We start from the raw sequence: 16,582 nt of genomic DNA on the forward strand, positions 1-16,582 counted from the left end.
ATACAAGATATCAAAACAGTCACAATGCTCCAGATGTGGTTTAAGGACTTTTTTTCTAATTGACATTTTTGTCTTTCCACAGTGGCTCTTGCAGACCCTCCCTATACATGTACCTGCCATCAAATTTTCCCTCAGGCTGGGATGGGTTGCCAAAAAATAACAAAATTAATAAAGTGAATGTGTGTGTGAGAGAGTGTTTGTGTGCACAGTTATTTAGGAATGATTCCTAATTTGAAGATTCAATAGATTTTTTTTTATTGATACTCTTCAGGAATGCATTTAAGGACTCAGAGGCTCCTCTGCAATCCTGACAGGAGCCATCTCCTCTCCTCACACTGCCTTCAGCTTCACTTCATCCACAAAGAGTGAACTCAGGTGGTTTCCTTTCTTAACCTCTCTCCTTGCCCTGAGTTTCTCCTAATCAGTGCTCTGAGTTCTCACCTGCTAGAGGAACCTTTTTGGGGGCCAGGCAGGGCTGGACATTTCAGGCTGTTGTAGTCTGGGGGGGGCGGTGCTGGAGCTGCAGAGAGCAGCTTGATGGGGATCAGAGGTGCAGCCAGAGCTGGGGAAGGGAAGCACAAACCCTTTAGGAAAGGTTAAAGAAGGTCAGGCAGCCTGGGCAGGACGCAAAGTACCTTGGGGTCTCACGGAAAAAGGGGAACTTAAGGAGAGGAAGGGAGTGTTTGCTGGATGTGAGCATCCCTGCAAAGAGGGCAAGATGTTTGGTGTGAGTTTGGCTCCTTCTGCCCATTGCAGAAAAAACATCAGCCCAAATGCCAAAAACACAGTGGGAGATGAGGGACTGAGCAAGCGAGGGCAGTCATCTCTTCCCTGATACAGGCTCAGTTCTGTAGCCATGGTGGTGTATTTCCACACTTCCCTAGTGTTGCAGAAGTGTATACCGGGTGGCATATGCAGGATGAGCCACCTTCATATCCTGAGGGTGGAGAGCTCAGATCTGAACTGAAACCTCCTGCCATGACAAGGAGGTGGAAGCCAGGCTCCTACTCTCCATCAAGGCTGCATCACAACAGGCTCAGGCAGCCAGAAAGGAGCAAAAACAGGGGCAGAAATGTGTTTCCCCACGTTTGCTGTGCCTCTGTAGCTTTACCCTGCAGTGAATGCAGTGAGCTGATGAGCATGAGTAGACCTAACTCTGGCTCAGCTTTTCCTTTGTTCTGCTGTTGACAAATATTTGGGGATTGAGAGTAAAATATAGCGCTTTTCTCATCCAAAGGGAAAAAAACAAGAGGGGAGGGGAAGGGAAGGAGCCCCTCTTGCATGCTGCACCGGCAAGCCGTCGTCATCCTGTAGCAGGAGGCCAGCGCACATGAATATTCCTGTGCAATATGCGCGAGTGATGAGCCCCATATGCAGGCCTTGGGAGAAATTAAATATTTGCTACGACGTTTTCCAAAGAGCCTTTCTATCAAAGTGCTCGGTTGGGAGCCAAAACGCCCCAGCTCTCACAGCCCCAGCTGGTTGACACTTCTTCTTATTATTTTATTTTTAAATGCTGATGAATATTTTCTAATTAAAAAACAAGCCCTCCCCCTAAACTGAGCCTTGCCCCAGTGGATGGAGTTGAGCCAGAGTTTGGGAGGGGGCTGGAGGCCACCAGGGACTCCACGGCTGCTCTCGGTTGCTGGGTTATTTTCCTCCTCCAGTGCTGGAGATTGCAGGAATGGTCCTGAGATAAAGCGCACACGTGGTCCGCATCTGCCCGGCCACTCGTGGTGAAGGGCAGGGGGTGGCAGACCTGTCCCTGCCTGCTGCCTGGCCCCTAGAGAGGAGAGGGATGAGCACAGGAGGCTTGGAGAGCACCAGCCTCCTGGGGTGGAGATCACTGGGGTGCAGATGGACAAGGGGACTTCCAAGCAACGTCTGGCATTGCAAGGGCTTCTTTTCATATACTGGGTGTTCTGTTTGTAAAGGTGAGGAGGAGCAAAGACATGGTGCAGTTTTAGGGGTGGAGGCAGAGGGAACCCAAGGAGAGGCAGATATGCAGGATGAGACCTGGCACTGGCTGTTGTCTTGGGCACAGGGACAAAACCCGTTGGTAGACTTAAGGCAAATGGGCATGGCACAGAGTTGTAGAAAGGCTGATCAGTTGGAGGCACAGGGATAGGACATAAGTGCTGGTTCTGTGGACTGGAGGGAAAGGAGAGCCCAGAGAGTCTTGCAAAGCCTGGCCCATAGGGCAGGGTAGTGGGCAGCAGGGTGACTTGCACCAGCAGTGGCAGAGAGCATGGGATCAAGTAGGAAGAACATCGAGAACTCCGTTCTCAGTGCTGAGGTCTGACAGCATCTCACCTCTGGAGTCATAGTCCCAGAATTGCCCCAGGATGTATTTAGGCCTGGATCCATATGCTCCTTGGATGCAAGTCTTTATGGCAAGTCACAAGAAGCCACTTGCATTCATGTTTAGCACTTAGCTTTGATGTTTTTCTGGTGGAAAAAGTGCCTTGGAGCAACGCTAGCAGCAGCCACCCCTTGCCTGCAGCCTGCTCTGTGGCAACCTGAAAGCAGAGCAGAGCTCTCAGAGCAAAGCTCAGGTGATGGAGAAAAATGCTGTTGGGATCTTCCAGGGTGAGACCTCTCCCAGCTCAGTTGTTTTCCTCCAGGTTGGCTTCAGACTGTCCTCTGCTCGATGTATCCAGTGTTGGTAGGAACGTGATTAGTATGTCCACCTTGGACTGTACCCCATGAACCATGAGGAAGAAAGAAAGGATCTGCACGGATTAACATATCTAAATCGGTTCCAGAGCTTGGTACCAGTGTGTGCATCTTCCCTCCCTTGCAGGGATGGAAAGAAGTTGGATTTTAATCCAATTTATCCTATATTGAGTATTCATTTAATTCTTCTGGCTTTACATAGCAAAATGTTCTTCTGAGGATACTTGGCTCTTTCTTGTTTGGAAAGAGGTTCATGCCACATCTTGCCTGCCAGTGGCAGCATGCAGTGATGCTGGGCTTGCCAGCTTCTCACTGTTCATTGCTTCTAGTGAGAGCCATGCTCAGAGCGGATCCTCATTCCCAAAGGAGTGTTTTGTTTCCCCCATTGCTGTCCCGGCACGCGTTTCAGTTGGTGTACGGCCGCCACGTCCCCTCCTCACCCTATGGAAACTGTGTCCCTGATGTCAGAAAGCTAACACCCCCTAACAAACATGTTAATTTAAGAGCTGTTAAAGCCAGGGGGCAGTGGGAGGTCACAGTCCACACAAACAGATGGTGTTTTGTCCTTGGTAATTAAATTTTCCTGCAGTTTTGGGCGATAGACTTTCTTGACTCTTATTTTAGCACAGCTGCCTTGGGCCAACTCTGTTCCTCCCTCCTCATCCTCTGCTCACTCTGAGTAAATGATGTCTGTGGGGCTGAGGCAGGATCCCAGGGAGGGCAAGTGTGCCCAGGGGCCTTCAGAGATCCCTCTGTGTCCCGCTGGGCTCAGCCCATATGCTTTTAGCTCTGGGCTGCAGCGGTCAGAATAAAATAGAATAGAATAGTTTGTGTTGGAAGGAACCTTCAAAGCTCATCTAGTCCAACCTCCTGCAATGAGCAGGGACATCTTCATCTAGATCAGGTTGCCCAGAGCCATCCAGCTTGACCTTGAATGTCTCCAGGGATGGGGCATCCACCACCCCTCTGGGCAACCTGTGCCAGTGTTTTACGCCCTCTTTGTAAAAAATCCATTCCTCACATCCAGCCTGAATTTCCCCTCTTTCAGTCTAAAACCATCACTCCCTGTCGTATTGTAACAGGTCCTGAAAAAAGTCTCTCCCCATCTTTCTTACAGGCCCCTTGTAAGAACTGAAAGGCCACAATAAGGTCTCCCTGGAGTCTTCTCCAGGCTGAACAAGCCCAGCTCTCTCAGCTTTTCCTGCTAGGAGAGGTGCTCCAGCCCTCTGATCATTTCTGCGGCCCTTCTCTGGACCGTCTCCAACAGGTCCATGTCTTTCCTGTACTGAGGGTTCAGCGCTGAACACAGGACTGCAGATGGGGTCTCGCCAGAGCAGAGGAGCAGGATCACCTCCTGTGACCCACTGACCCTACTCCTTTGGGTGCAGTCCAAGAAACCATTGTCCTTCTGGGCTACAAGTGCACATTGCCAGCTCATGTCCAATCTTCATCCACCAGTACTCCCAAGTCCTTCTCCTCAGGAGTACTCTCAATCCCTTCATTCCCCAGAGGCCCCCAAAGAGGCAACAGTTGGAGTCCAGGTGAGCAGCACCAGTGTGGGTCTTGCTGGTGTTTCCAGCCCATTTTAGCATGCTGGTGGGGGAGAGACCCAGCACTTCAGCCTCTCATAGTTACGGTTCTGTTTCTCCCAGGTCCATCTAGGCAATGTTATGCAAGAGGGGTGACAAGGTGGTTGGGTTATTGAGGTCCTGCTGCAAACCGATGTAGCCATGACACCAAGACCAGTGTGTGGCAAAGGCACAATGTGCAAGTGAGGCTGTTTGGAGGCATGGAGTGAAAAGGGGTTGATTCCTTCCCCCTGCTTTCCCAGAAGGGTGTTTGCAAGCAGGAGGGAGCAGGCACATTACCCCAGTCCCACTGCTCTGCTTCAGAGGTGACCAAAGGGGCTGCTGGCAGCAGAAAGCCCCATCCAGCATCACTGGCCCCAACATGGGCTGCCCCCATCAAAAGGCAGGGTTAGTTCCTCCCTCCGTTGTCACTCACCTCACTTGTCCTCAGGGTGTCACGGAGCAGCCCCAGGCCTCAGTTTTCCCCAGCTCACCATTTTGCAGCCCTCTTGGTTGCCCACAGAGGAAAAGTGAATGGAACTGGAAGAAGCAATGAGCACCAAACCCCATCTGGCTGCAGGGTGGGCAGTGTTCTCCTCCAGCTTTAGTTTTTCCCTCTCCAGGTTTTGGGCAGCATCCTTGTGGTGGGAAGGGAGCCAGGGGGCAGCCCATGGACAGGTTCAGGACAAATGTCCCTATCATCACAGCTATCCTTCTGCCTGGTGACCCTAGGCTAGTTGGTGGCGCGAAGACATTGCAGGGACCACTGTCCAGGACACTGTCCCATTGCATTGTTTGCACATTTGTGTTCTTAGGGTGTTTGGAGCTGGAGGCATGCATGGTGCTCATGCAAAGCCATGATCACAAGGCCATGAGGCATAACCCACCACAGCAATCTCCCCTGCAAAACCTGCTGGTCAGCTGGGCAGGGCTCAGAGGACCCCCCGCACCCTATAGGGTGGTGAATGTGAGGGGAGGGCTGGGGTAGGCTCAGTGTGTCCAGAGCTGAGGTCCTTGGACCATCCTAATGCTCTCCCTGTACCATTTGCTGTCCCCTGTGGTCCGTTGTGCTGGGAGAAAAATCCACATTCCGAGTGACAGAGGAAGGTCCCAAGAACGTTGGATGGGTTGCAGAGCAGGGAGCCCAGCATCTCCTGTGGGACTTGGATGGGGAATTACAGCAAGCAGAGACCAGTGGGAAGCACATAGTTTCCAGCATCCTGATCCCCTGCCTGCCTCTGACAGTACCTGCTGCTCAGCCTCTGGCCCCTGCTCACCCCATCCTCCTGCCAGCTATTACAGCAGGCATGGGGGAGAGATGAAGCAAAGCAAAGCAAATCATCCCGAGGCATCTCATGGGAGGCAGCGTCAGAATCGCTGGAGTGGCTTCCTCCCTGCCAAGCGCTTAAAGGAAAAAAGCCCAAACAAATAAACAAGCCAAAATTAAAATGCCCAACAAGCTCTACAACTGAATGCTCCCTCCCTTACACTCCCAGATGCTAAGCTGGTGTCTTATTCCCTCCCTGGACAAGAGGGGCTGCCAAGGTCTTTTCCAATGCTCCTTACTCTAATCCTGCTCATGTCCCTGAGCCTCTGCAACACAGAGTTTAGGCTCTCATCCTCCTCCAGCTCTGTCTCAATGTGCTGGCAGAAAGCAAAGCTACCCTGCTTTCTGAGCATTAACGATGTGGCCTCAGTCCTTGTCTGTGTTCGTTGATTTGGGATTGAGCTGCAACTCTCCCCGGCCTGGGGACATCACCACTGAGAGGTTTTTGGGACCATCTGGGACCATCTGGTCCTGTCCATGCTGGAGGAAAGGGGGGGCTGCAGGATGCCAGCAGTTAGACTGTAATGCTCCTTTGCTTCTGCAGCAGTGTGCTGCCCTTCACCTCTTCAGTGTGGCTGCTCTGGGGTAACCCCAACGTCAACGAGCTCAGACCCAGTGTCCACACTGGTGTCCAGCTCCTTATGTTGTCATTATAGAAAACAGACCTCCAGAGGGGCAAGTCTAGGCTACCAAGAGTTGCAGTCTTCATATTTCATGCCAATCACCTTTGTCCCTGTGTCCCCAAGTGTCACTAAGGAGGATGTTAAAGCTCCTATGTCCACACCACCACCAAAATCCCCACTAGCAGCAATCAGGTTCCTGAGGCTTGGAAAGGCTTGGAAAGGCTTTGAAAGACTGGTCTGCCCTATGTCATCATGCCTGCTGTGTCATGGGCATCCAGCTGACGAAGGAAGTCCAGGAAACAAGCTCTGTCCATCCTCCCTTTCCTCTTTGTTTTGCTGAGGATGGTGTGCGACTATAGCACAGACCAGATTTTAATGCTAGGATGATTTTCTCTGCCCTGGAGGTTTGCATCTGAACAGTTATTGGGGATTTCATATAGCAGCATGGCCATAGGCTCTTCTCAAGGTAAAAGCAGTTGTGAGCAAAATCTTAAGAGGTTTGACGGGCAGTGCAACCCAGCAGACAAAAATGATGTTCTGAGCATTTGCCTGAAAACCACAAACTGAGCCTGGCATGAGGCAGCAGGACCTTCCTAAAATGCTTGAGGCTGTTTGCTTGGTGTATGGGAGTTTGGGTTTGCTTTTCTGTTTTGTTTTCAGTTTTGCTCCCCATCGTTAATATTCTGGCTTTGTGAGTGGAGACTGGGAATTGAAGTGTCAAAATTGAGCGTTGACACCAAGATGTCCTTCCCACAGTGATCATAGAAGTGGAGTGAGCAGGATCTGCCTCCACATGTGCCAATTTTGGCTGGTTTCTCTGTCTTCCAGGGAGGAACACTGGGAAAAGGCTGGACCATGAGCATCTCCTGTCTCCTTCCCTTGTCTGTCTGATCTCCTCTGTCTTTCCGTGGCATGCTGCCATCATCTCCATGTCACTGAGGAAGCATCAATGAAAAAAATCAGCCCATGATCCCACTTGAATGAAGGTTTCAGGAAAAAAAAAACATTATCTTTAGCACTTTTTTAATGAAAGCAAACACCAATTGATTCATGCAATCTTTGTCTGCAGGGAGCCCGGAAATGATGAGAGCAGGGGAAAGTTAAGTAAAAAGAGGGGGAAAATGACATTTCCCATTGTTGGTCCAAGATTTCCTCCATCTCGGCGGCTGTCTGGATGTGAATACGGGGTGTAGAGAAGTGGGGCTTGAACATGGTGGTTTGCCTGAGCTTCCTGCCTAGGTGTCACTGGTGTCCCTGGGGAACAGGCTTGGGGTGATGTTTCTCTGCTGTGAGAATCCAGGTCCCCTCCTGCCCTGCTGTGCTTCCTCCCAGTACCAGTTTTGAAGACATGCTGTGCTTATTAGTATGCTGTGCTTTGCGTTGGCTTTTATCACCACTGGAGCAGATGGCTGGGCTTGGACCACTGCCCTCCGCTTGCACAAAAGCTGGTTAACGTGATGCTCATTGCAAGGACAGGTACAGACTGTGGGAAACATTCCCCTTCAAGGCTCCGAGTGGGAAGAAGGCATAGGCAGCAGCAGGCAGCTGCCTGTACAGCAGCATTGCCCCACAATGGCCATGGTATCAAGGGGTATTTGCAGGCAGGGTCATTGGAGAGGTTCCCAGAAGTCTACCTGTGCAATATTGTCATGGTATTGTTCATGTAGGTAGGATGTGTCTGGCAGGGAGCCCCACCACAAGAACATGAGTCCAGGGAAGAACATTTTGATCACAGCAGTTGTGTCTGCCCCATCCCTGGCAGTGTTCAAGGCCAGGTTGGACGGGGCTTGGGGCAACCTGCTCTAGTGGAAGGTGTCCCTGCCCATGGCAGGGGTTGGAACTGGATGAGCTTTAAAGTCTCTTCCAACCCAAACCAGTCTGTGATTGTGTGAACAGTTGCCCTGCCTGTCTTCAGGCACAGAGGAGATCATATCACCTCCGCAGGTGGCCCTTGTCCTACCAGGGACAAAGTGTGGGATGCAGTGCCTTGAGACAGTAGGGTTCCTTAGTCAGTTTGGAGGAGCTGCAAGGGATGGTTTGAAAGGACAGGAACCCGCCTTGCTCCTGAAGCGTATATCCAACAGCCCCTGCAGCTGAGGGTAAGGACCTTTATCCTGGGGAGTCTCAGGGCGCCGCCAGCCTTCCCACAGCTCCCTGCCGCAGTGGGAGCATGTCACTGTAATCCACATGAGCAAGAAACTACCTGTCTTGGCAGCCAGCTTGGCAGTCAGGCCGGCTCCCAGACAGCTTGAGCTGTTTTATGGAGCACAAGTGTGATGAGGAATGGCTGAGGGAACGGGGAGGGGGGAGTAGTCTGGAGAAGAAAAGGCTCAGGGGGTATCGTATTGCTCTCTAAAACTACCTGGCAGGTTGTAGTGAGGCGGAGTTGGTCTCTTCTCCCAAGTAACAACTGGCAGGACAAGAGGAAAAAGCCTTAAGCTGCACCAGGGGAGGTTTAGACTGGAGATGAGGAACAATTCCTTCCTCAAAGGGTGCTCAGGCACTGGAACAGGTTGCCCAGGGCAGTGGTGGAGTCACCATCCTGGGAAGTGTTCCAAAACTGTGTAGACAAGGCCCTCAGTGACATGGTTTAGCATGGACTTGGCAGTGCTGGAGTAGAGGTTGGAGTTGATGATCTGAAAGGTCTTTTCCAACCTTGTTGATTTCTATGATTCTGTGTGTTGCTTGTTTCTCCCTAGACGATCCCTGCTACCTCTGGAGCCCCTGGGTTCTGCAGTACCCCTGAAAAGCAGCTCTGGTTTTAGCTGTGCTGATGCTCCCTCCAGGAGGATCTCTTTCTTCATCCCTGTGGGCACGGGGGGCAGTGTTGGTCATTCATCATGTATGTTGGAGACAAGAGCCCTGCAAGCCTATGGCTACCTTCAGAGGCACATCTTCAACCAAAGCAGCTGAGAAATTTTTTGAGGGCCTTCCTTCCACCTTCTGTCCATCTCTCCTAGATCGTGCTCATCCAGCCAGCACTCCCCAGGCTGGCAGAGGCACAGTGATGGAAGGGCTCTGTGTTGGGGCACTTCCTCCTCCAGGGCATCCTCTCAGCATCTCCACTTTGTTAGTAGATGGAGAGGAAACAGAGGGAGGAAAGTTGCAGTTTGTGAGAGCCATAAGAGAGTTCATTTCATCTGGCCCTGGTCATCTCCATGGTGCTCGTGGTCCAGGGGCTCAGTGCTAATCACCCTGCTGACAGTGGGGGTTAAATTAGATTTAAGAAGGCTTTTCAAACAGCAGGGGCTCTGACTCTGCAGGTAAGGCTTTCTGATAGTATGTATTAAGGAGATGACAAAGCCTCTCTTTTCTCTCCTCTTAAGCAGCAAAGCAGAGTTTAGTGCTGACAGGATATTACAGTGCCAGGAGTTTTTAGGACCACTTTTATCCCCTCTCTTTGCTTTTCTGCCAGGGGTGTTCTGAAGGGAGGAGGTGGCACCCGGTGCTTTTGGGCACCCAAATCCTGCTTCCAGGGTGCTCCCCTTCCCACATTGCTGTCCACAAGTGATGCAATCCCTGCAGGAACCAGGGCTGGAGGGTGTCCTGCCCACTGCAGTGCTTCACTGCTCATTCCAACAGCACACACTTCCCTCCAGTAAGGATTTGGAGGCATCCTGGGGGCTGGAGGAAGCTGTGGCATGATCTCTGCAAGCAAAGGTCTGGGCTGAGCAATTGAGGGAGCTTTGGTAAGGGTATTTCTGCAGGGCTGGGGCTCAGGAAGTGTCTGCCAAGACTGTTTCCCAGCTCAGATGCACTGTAGTAGCTACAGTCAGTGTTTGCACTGCAGGCGTAGCATCACACCTTGGGGACAGGCAGATTGTCTCCTCTGCTGTAGGGCAGGTGTGCTACAGTCACGATCTGTGGTACAGGTGTACAGTACTACCTACAGTCAGCATCTGCAATACAGGTGTACCATAAGGTCAACAATAGGTATGTGCAGTGCAGGTGTAGGGTAATGTCTGCAGTCAGTCAGTGGAGGGACAAGTGTACCATGTCATCTATAGTTGACGTCTGCAGTACAGGCATACCAGAGCATTTTCAGTCAGTATCTGCAGTACAGGCATATCATGGCATCTACAGCTGGTGTCTGCAGTAGAGTTTGTACGATAGTGTCTACAGTGAGTGCAGTACAGGTGCTGCAGAACTCCTGTGGAACTCAGGGTTGCAAGTGGCTGTGGGAAGAAAATGACTTAATGGGGTCTTTTTCTATCCCAGGTCACGGCTTTAGAGCCAGGTGCTTTCACAGCACCTGGTGGGGAATTGCCTGACAAGAAGACTTTTGTCAGGGAACGCTGGGTTTTGAAACCAACTTGTTTTTTATGGAAGCCACCCACTTCCAGTATGAGGTCTTATTTATTACCATTGCTAGGAGGGGGCTGTTGCAGAAGGGAGTTGCGGGGGAAGGCTGGGGTATAGCCCTTTTCTCTCACCAGCCAGGAACAGCCCTTCCTTGGATCTGCCTTCTCCAGCTGCCAGTTGGTACCCCATTGCCAGTGAGCATTCCCAAGGCTTTGAGGATCCTTCTAAGAGAGAGCTGGAAAGGACTCATCCCTCTGTCCTCAGAAAAGGACACTGGGACTGTCCAGCAGATGATAGCTTTTTGCCTGGATACATGATACTCTTTATTCTTTCTTACCTCACCCCATCACACCACAGTAGTTAATGTCACATCACCGTGCCCTTCCAGTCCTGCTTGCAGGAGCAGCTTCTGGACTTGCCTTGTAGGTCCAAGCACAGCTCTCTTCCAAGTAGCCTGATTTGGCTCAGGGAAAGCACAACTGAAGACACATTTGGCTTAGACCAAGAGCTGCTGGAGGGTACCATGTTCAAGTCTACATCATTGATTTGTTTTCTAATAGGGAAAGTTCAGGTTAGCTATAAGGAAGTTCTTTACTGTGAGGGTGGTGAGGCACAGGAATGGGTTGCCCAAAGAAGTGGTAAATGCTCCATCCCTGGCAGTGTTCAAGGCCAGGTTGGACAGAGCCTTGGGCAGCATGGTCTAGGTTGAGGCGTCCCTGCCCATGGCAGGGGGTTGGAACTAGGTCCTTTCCAACCCAAACCATTCTACGATTCTATGATTCTAGCTGACCATGACTGGTATCATCATTACCCTTGGTGCAGAGGAAGGCAGGGAAGGATCAACTAGTTGTTCTCTCCTAAAACAAGAACCTGGGCTCCAAAGCTACTGGACCACCACATCTCCTGTGCCCCTTCACCTCCTTCCACTCCTGCCCAGGTTCCTCTTTCCTTTCCACCACCAAGAAATTATTCACTACATGGGCAAACGCAGATACTCTCCAACCTCCTTTTCCACAGAAGATTGAGTTTCCCACTGCTGGGATTGCTGTGTAATAACTGTGGTTCCCGACCATCACCTCTCAACTGGTCCCAGCCGCAGTGGGAACACAGCCCAGGGGAGCCACACGCCTGGTGAGCTGCTACTTGCTGGCTTGTTGCACCCACGTGCCAGGGTGCTGGCTTTTGCTAGAGAAACCGTTAAATGAGCAAACACAGCAAATGGAATTTGCATTAGAAGCATCTGCACAAATTGAGAAGGTTTTGGTTTGTGCTTGGGAAAAAAAAAAAATCAAAGTGGCTTTAGGCAAAACAGCCAAACTAAGCAAATACTGCACGGGAAACTGCAAATCAAGTGAGAAAAGGTTGGTTTTCTAGCTGGATTTTTGGTGTGAAAACAGATCCATCCCCTGCCTGGTGGCCAGTCTCATTTCTGAGAAGAAATGAGGTTTTGCAGTGTGAAAGCAGATGAGCAGTGAGGTCTCTGTGCCAGCACTGAGAGCCTCTGCCTGTGTCCTGGCCATGACACTGAGTCCTTAGGGACCAAAGAGCATCACTCTCAGACTGCTGGTATTTTGGGACATGAACTATCCTTTGCCACATAACTGTGGTGCCCAACTCTGTGCTGGTCCAGCCTTGGGTGAGGCTGCCAAGCACAGGGCAGGAGCAGCAGCAATTACTTTGACAACCGATAAGAGGAGGAGCAGCAGGGGAAGGCGGGTGGCTTTGCTTCCTGGCAGGACAGAGATGCAGAGAATGGTGGCTGGTGATATTTGCACTCGTGTGAGCCAAACCAAAGGCTATGGTGAGCAGAGCTCATGCTTTTCAGAGTGCAAGCTGACAGCCAGGGGCCTGAGTGGCTCCTGTCCTGCCTCCCATCACTGCCACTGTCCCCAGAGGTGGGATGGCTGCACTACCTGGGGCTACCTTGGCTGTGGTGCAGTGGCAGGACTTCCATCCCTGGTGCAGTTCCATGCCTGCTTCAATTCCTGGTGCCATACACCAGCTTCCAGGGCTTTAGGTAGGGAATATCAGTGGGAAGTGAACTTGCGATTGGTATGGAGAGTCAGCTTCTGTTTTGCAGGAGGCTCCCAAGCTGACTGAGGACCCCCACGCCAGCACTGTCCAGGGATGTGGCATTGCATCCTGGCCATCCTCGTCTCTCCAAGCTGCCACTTGTGATGGCAGCTGGTGTAGAGGCAGGGTGGTAGCAGGGACATGCTGGGAACACACGGAGGAGGCAGATCGGAGAACAGACACAGGAGGAAAAAAGAGGAGCAGGAGAGAAGAGGCAGAGTGAATGATAACTGTGTTGTAATTAGCACTTAGCGCTCTGCGCCCAGAGCTTTCAAAGGAAGGTCACCTTCATTATCTCTGTTTTACAGGCAGGGAAACTGAGGCACGGGGGAGGCTGCGAGTGTGATTAGATCAAGGTGACCTGGGAGGCCTGGGGCTGGGCTGGAAGTGGAGGCTGGGGCTGGTGTGTCTGTGCTGTGCAGCTGCAGTGCATTGGGAATGGCTCTTGCTGCTGGCTCCCAAGCCCGAACCCACACTGCAAATGCAGCAGTGAGGCAGTGGGTCCCTTCTCTGCCCTTCTCCTCATCTTCAGACCCACCATCTTCCCCAGCATCCCTGCCTCTGAGAGGCATTCAGGCCAGGCTGGTTCACCATCTGCACCCCAAAACCTGCTCATGATATCCCTCTTACCTGCTGCTGCCCTCCTGCAAACCTGAGGCCATCTGGGCTCCTGCAACAGCTGTGTTGGGTAATGGAATATGTTTTGTTGGCCAGTACAGCTCCCCCTTTATTTAGGTTTAAATGGATGCCATCTGGCTAACGAGCCCATACTCATGTTCTAGATTAAAATGCAATCCTCCACACATTACTGATACGGTGCTGGAGATTAGAGAGGTTTAAAACAGTTTTGAAGGTGTAATTTGCTTTTCATGCATGGTGCTATTTACCTCCTGGTGGGTGGGCCAGCATCACCACTGCCATTGCCAGCAGCTCTGGTCTTTTCTACCAGCCCTGTTTGAAGGGCCAGGGAGGGAGCCTGGCAGGGCTGCACAGGGCATCCCTGAGGTTGTTGCTGCCATTTGTCCATTCCAGGAGGCTTGGTGCAGAGAGAATGTTCCCTGTTTGTCCCCACTGGTCACTGTGAAGACACCAAGGACGGTGACACTGTCCCTGGCATGCCCATAAAGGCTGCTGCTATTGTGTAGTGCTGGCAAACAGCACAGTGCTTAGTGCTGGAAGGGGCCACACTGGAGCAGCAGCAGCAGCAGCTTCCCCTGCTGTGATTTGCACCTCGCACATCCAAGTCGCTGTTGTGAAGTGCCCGGTTATGCTCCCATCTCTTCCAAAACCCTCTGCAACCCACTTACAGACAGTGTCTGCTCCTAGGGTGAAGCTGCAGCTGCCAAGGAGACCCCAGCACCAGGGTATGAGTTTATTAAGTGAAATACTGAAAATGAGATGAGGAAAAATACAGCACTTGCACAGGCTGTATTGTCACCTCCAGGCACCTGATGGACCCGGCAGCTCCCAGAAAAGAGCCACAGGCGACTGAATGATGAAGCCTGTGTCAACAAAGTGCCTCTTTTTTGCAGCGAGTTCCCCTGTGGCTGAGATGAAGTCTCGCTTCATGGCCATCTCCTTGCAGTCCCATCACACCTTTCATCTGGAGGGACAGGCTCTTGGCACAGTACATGCGAGGTCTCATGAGGGCAAACCCTGACTGCTCCTGTCTGTGTTTGCTTCCACAGATGGCTAACCCTGTCCCGTCAGCCTTCTGCGTGGTGCTCGCCGTGGTGGTGGTGGTGTATGCCCAGAGGCACAGCCAGCAGGGTGAGTCTCTTCACACCGCTAGAACCTTTGGGGTCCCAAAAATGGGAATGCCGCTCCTCCACCCTCTCTGCTGGAGAAAGCTGGATGTACTTTCCAGGCTTGCCTGATGTTACATTTCTGGATCACTTTTCTCCTCTATCACATATCGGATATCACATATGTATTATGCCTCTGTCACTTTCCTCCTCTCTGTGACATATGCATCCCATCCCCATCCTCCTGCTGTGAGGTTTGGGCATCCTGCATCCCCAGAGCATCCCTCACTCCTGTGTATCCCAGGATGCTCCTACAGCCAGGGCGTCACTCCCCATCCCGTCACCCTCCACCTTTTCCACATGCTGCCCTGTAGAACCCACCCATGAAGGGATGAATGGGTGGGAAGAGCAGCAGCCTGACAACCCCAAGCCCTGAGCCCTGACACCCTACCCCTCGACTGTGATGAATGCCTCATTCTGCTATCACCCCCTTGGGATGACTTTGTCCCCATAGCCATCACACATCTGCACCCACCACTAGCTCGCCTCTCTCCAGGTTGGCACAGGATTAAGAGTTTAACTTGGTGATGGCTTTAGAGTGACTACATGTTAGAGATACTGGTGGCATAGGGAGCTGGAAGACCCTGCATGACCCTGGGTGTAGGCAGGAGCAGGAGGGGATGGTTGGGAGCTACTGTGGGGTCACCTATGGAAGCCTTGCAAACAATGGGACAAAATGGGGGACTTCCAAAATACCCTGGCTTTCCCTTCAGTCAGCCTGTCTGTAGTTGCTTTCAGTGGATTATAGAGGGGAATTTTGCTAATTCAGTCCAGTAAGGACATCTGTGCACCCGTGGGCTCTGTGGGACCAAGGAACCCAGTCAGAGTACCCCATTTAGATGCCCTAAATCCAGGTGGGTGGATTTATATTGCTGGAAGCTGCCAGCTTGGACACATAAGAGCAAGGATTTGGCAGCATATCCCCATCACATGGGACAGCACTCTCTGGACACAGGGGGATCTTCTGGGTGGTGTTTCAGGAGCGCTCCCAGCATCTTCCACAGCACTTCCTCAAAGTACCTGGGTGCTGAGCTATGTGTTACTTGTGATGCTGTGATGCTTTCTGCAGAGAAGCAGTGCTGCTTCATCCTGCTGCACTTGCAAGGCTGCCTGGGAAGCCTTGAAGGACTCAGTGTCGAGGCTTCCAGAGCATCCTTTGGATGCATCATGCTGCTTCCCTCCATGCTGTGGGGATGGTATCCCAGACAATTTGCACAGCAAGATGCACAAAGCAGGCGTGCCAGGTACTTCAAGGTTATGCACACTCGAAATGTGTTGCCTAGACAGAGAAACAAATGCTGCTCCCCACCAGTGTTGGCCAGGGACATGCCTTTTGCTGCTGGCAGCAACGTGATGGTGCAGAGAGCCCCTGGCCAGGCAGGCTGAAATGACTGCTCCATGATCCAGCAGGATTCAGAGACTTGGCAGCATAGCCTGCCTGTCCCTGTGTCCCTTCTCTTTCACCTGGCTGCATGCAGGGGGGAGATGCCTGGGGCACCAGCTTAAAACTGGTGCTGCTGAGACCTGTGCACATCAACAAGTGCCTGAATGGGATGCAGAAAGGGGCAGGGCTCTCCCCATCTTCAGGAGACAGAGGAGCTGCTCTGCCCTGAGGGACGTGAAAATGTGAGGTGGGGGAAAACTGGGTATGAGAGCTGGAGGAAAGCTAATAGGGCGCTTCCAGGACTGTCTTTAATCTGCTCTCCAGAGGCACTGTGTGTCACCTCTCTGCAACACCAAGGTGATGCTCTGGGCAGCAGTATCCTGCCCACCCCGTCATGCCTGCTGCATAGAGGATGCATACATGCAGGTGAAGCTGCAGAGCATCTACCCCACACTGGAGACCCGAGGGGTGCTCTCCATCCCCCCAGCCCAGAGCTCATGCCCTGCCCCACTGCAGCCTTCCCTCGCCAGCAAACTTTAGGGATCATCCCCTGCTAGGTGGGCTCTCAGGCGGGGAAAGGGCAGCAGGAATGGGGTGGGCGAACGGATTAATCCTACTGGTGGCAGGGACTGGGCGGAGCGGGGGGAAGGTGCTGGTATGGAGTCCATTTATCATGCACTTGAGGCACGCTCGACTTTAATAGCTCATGAAGCACTTTAAGAGATGCATTAGCACTGAATACTTGAGTGAGGAGGATGTGACAAGCTGTTAAGTGAGCATGAGCACTGCACATCGAGCTCTGCCACCAGCTCCTGGCTCTCACA

General features: G+C 52.0%; 1 protein-coding gene across 3 annotated transcripts in view; it reads left to right on the forward strand.

The window, feature by feature from the left end:
* The window catches only part of CNTFR (ciliary neurotrophic factor receptor), a 205,948-nt gene that overhangs the window by 104,694 nt on the left and 84,672 nt on the right, over window positions 1-16,582 (forward strand). For all 3 annotated transcript variants that reach the window (XM_062620385.1, XM_062620386.1, XM_062620384.1), the window contains one exon: window positions 14,258-14,339. In XM_062620385.1, coding sequence (XP_062476369.1) covers window positions 14,258-14,339 — 82 coding nt within the window. The remainder of the gene's footprint in view (window positions 1-14,257; window positions 14,340-16,582) is intronic.

The sequence above is a fragment of the Pezoporus occidentalis genome, unplaced genomic scaffold, assembly GCF_034315485.1.
Source record: "Pezoporus occidentalis ecotype Australia unplaced genomic scaffold, CSIRO_AGI_Poc_V1 ctg220, whole genome shotgun sequence".
In the NCBI taxonomy this organism is placed as follows: domain Eukaryota; kingdom Metazoa; phylum Chordata; class Aves; order Psittaciformes; family Psittacidae; genus Pezoporus; species Pezoporus occidentalis.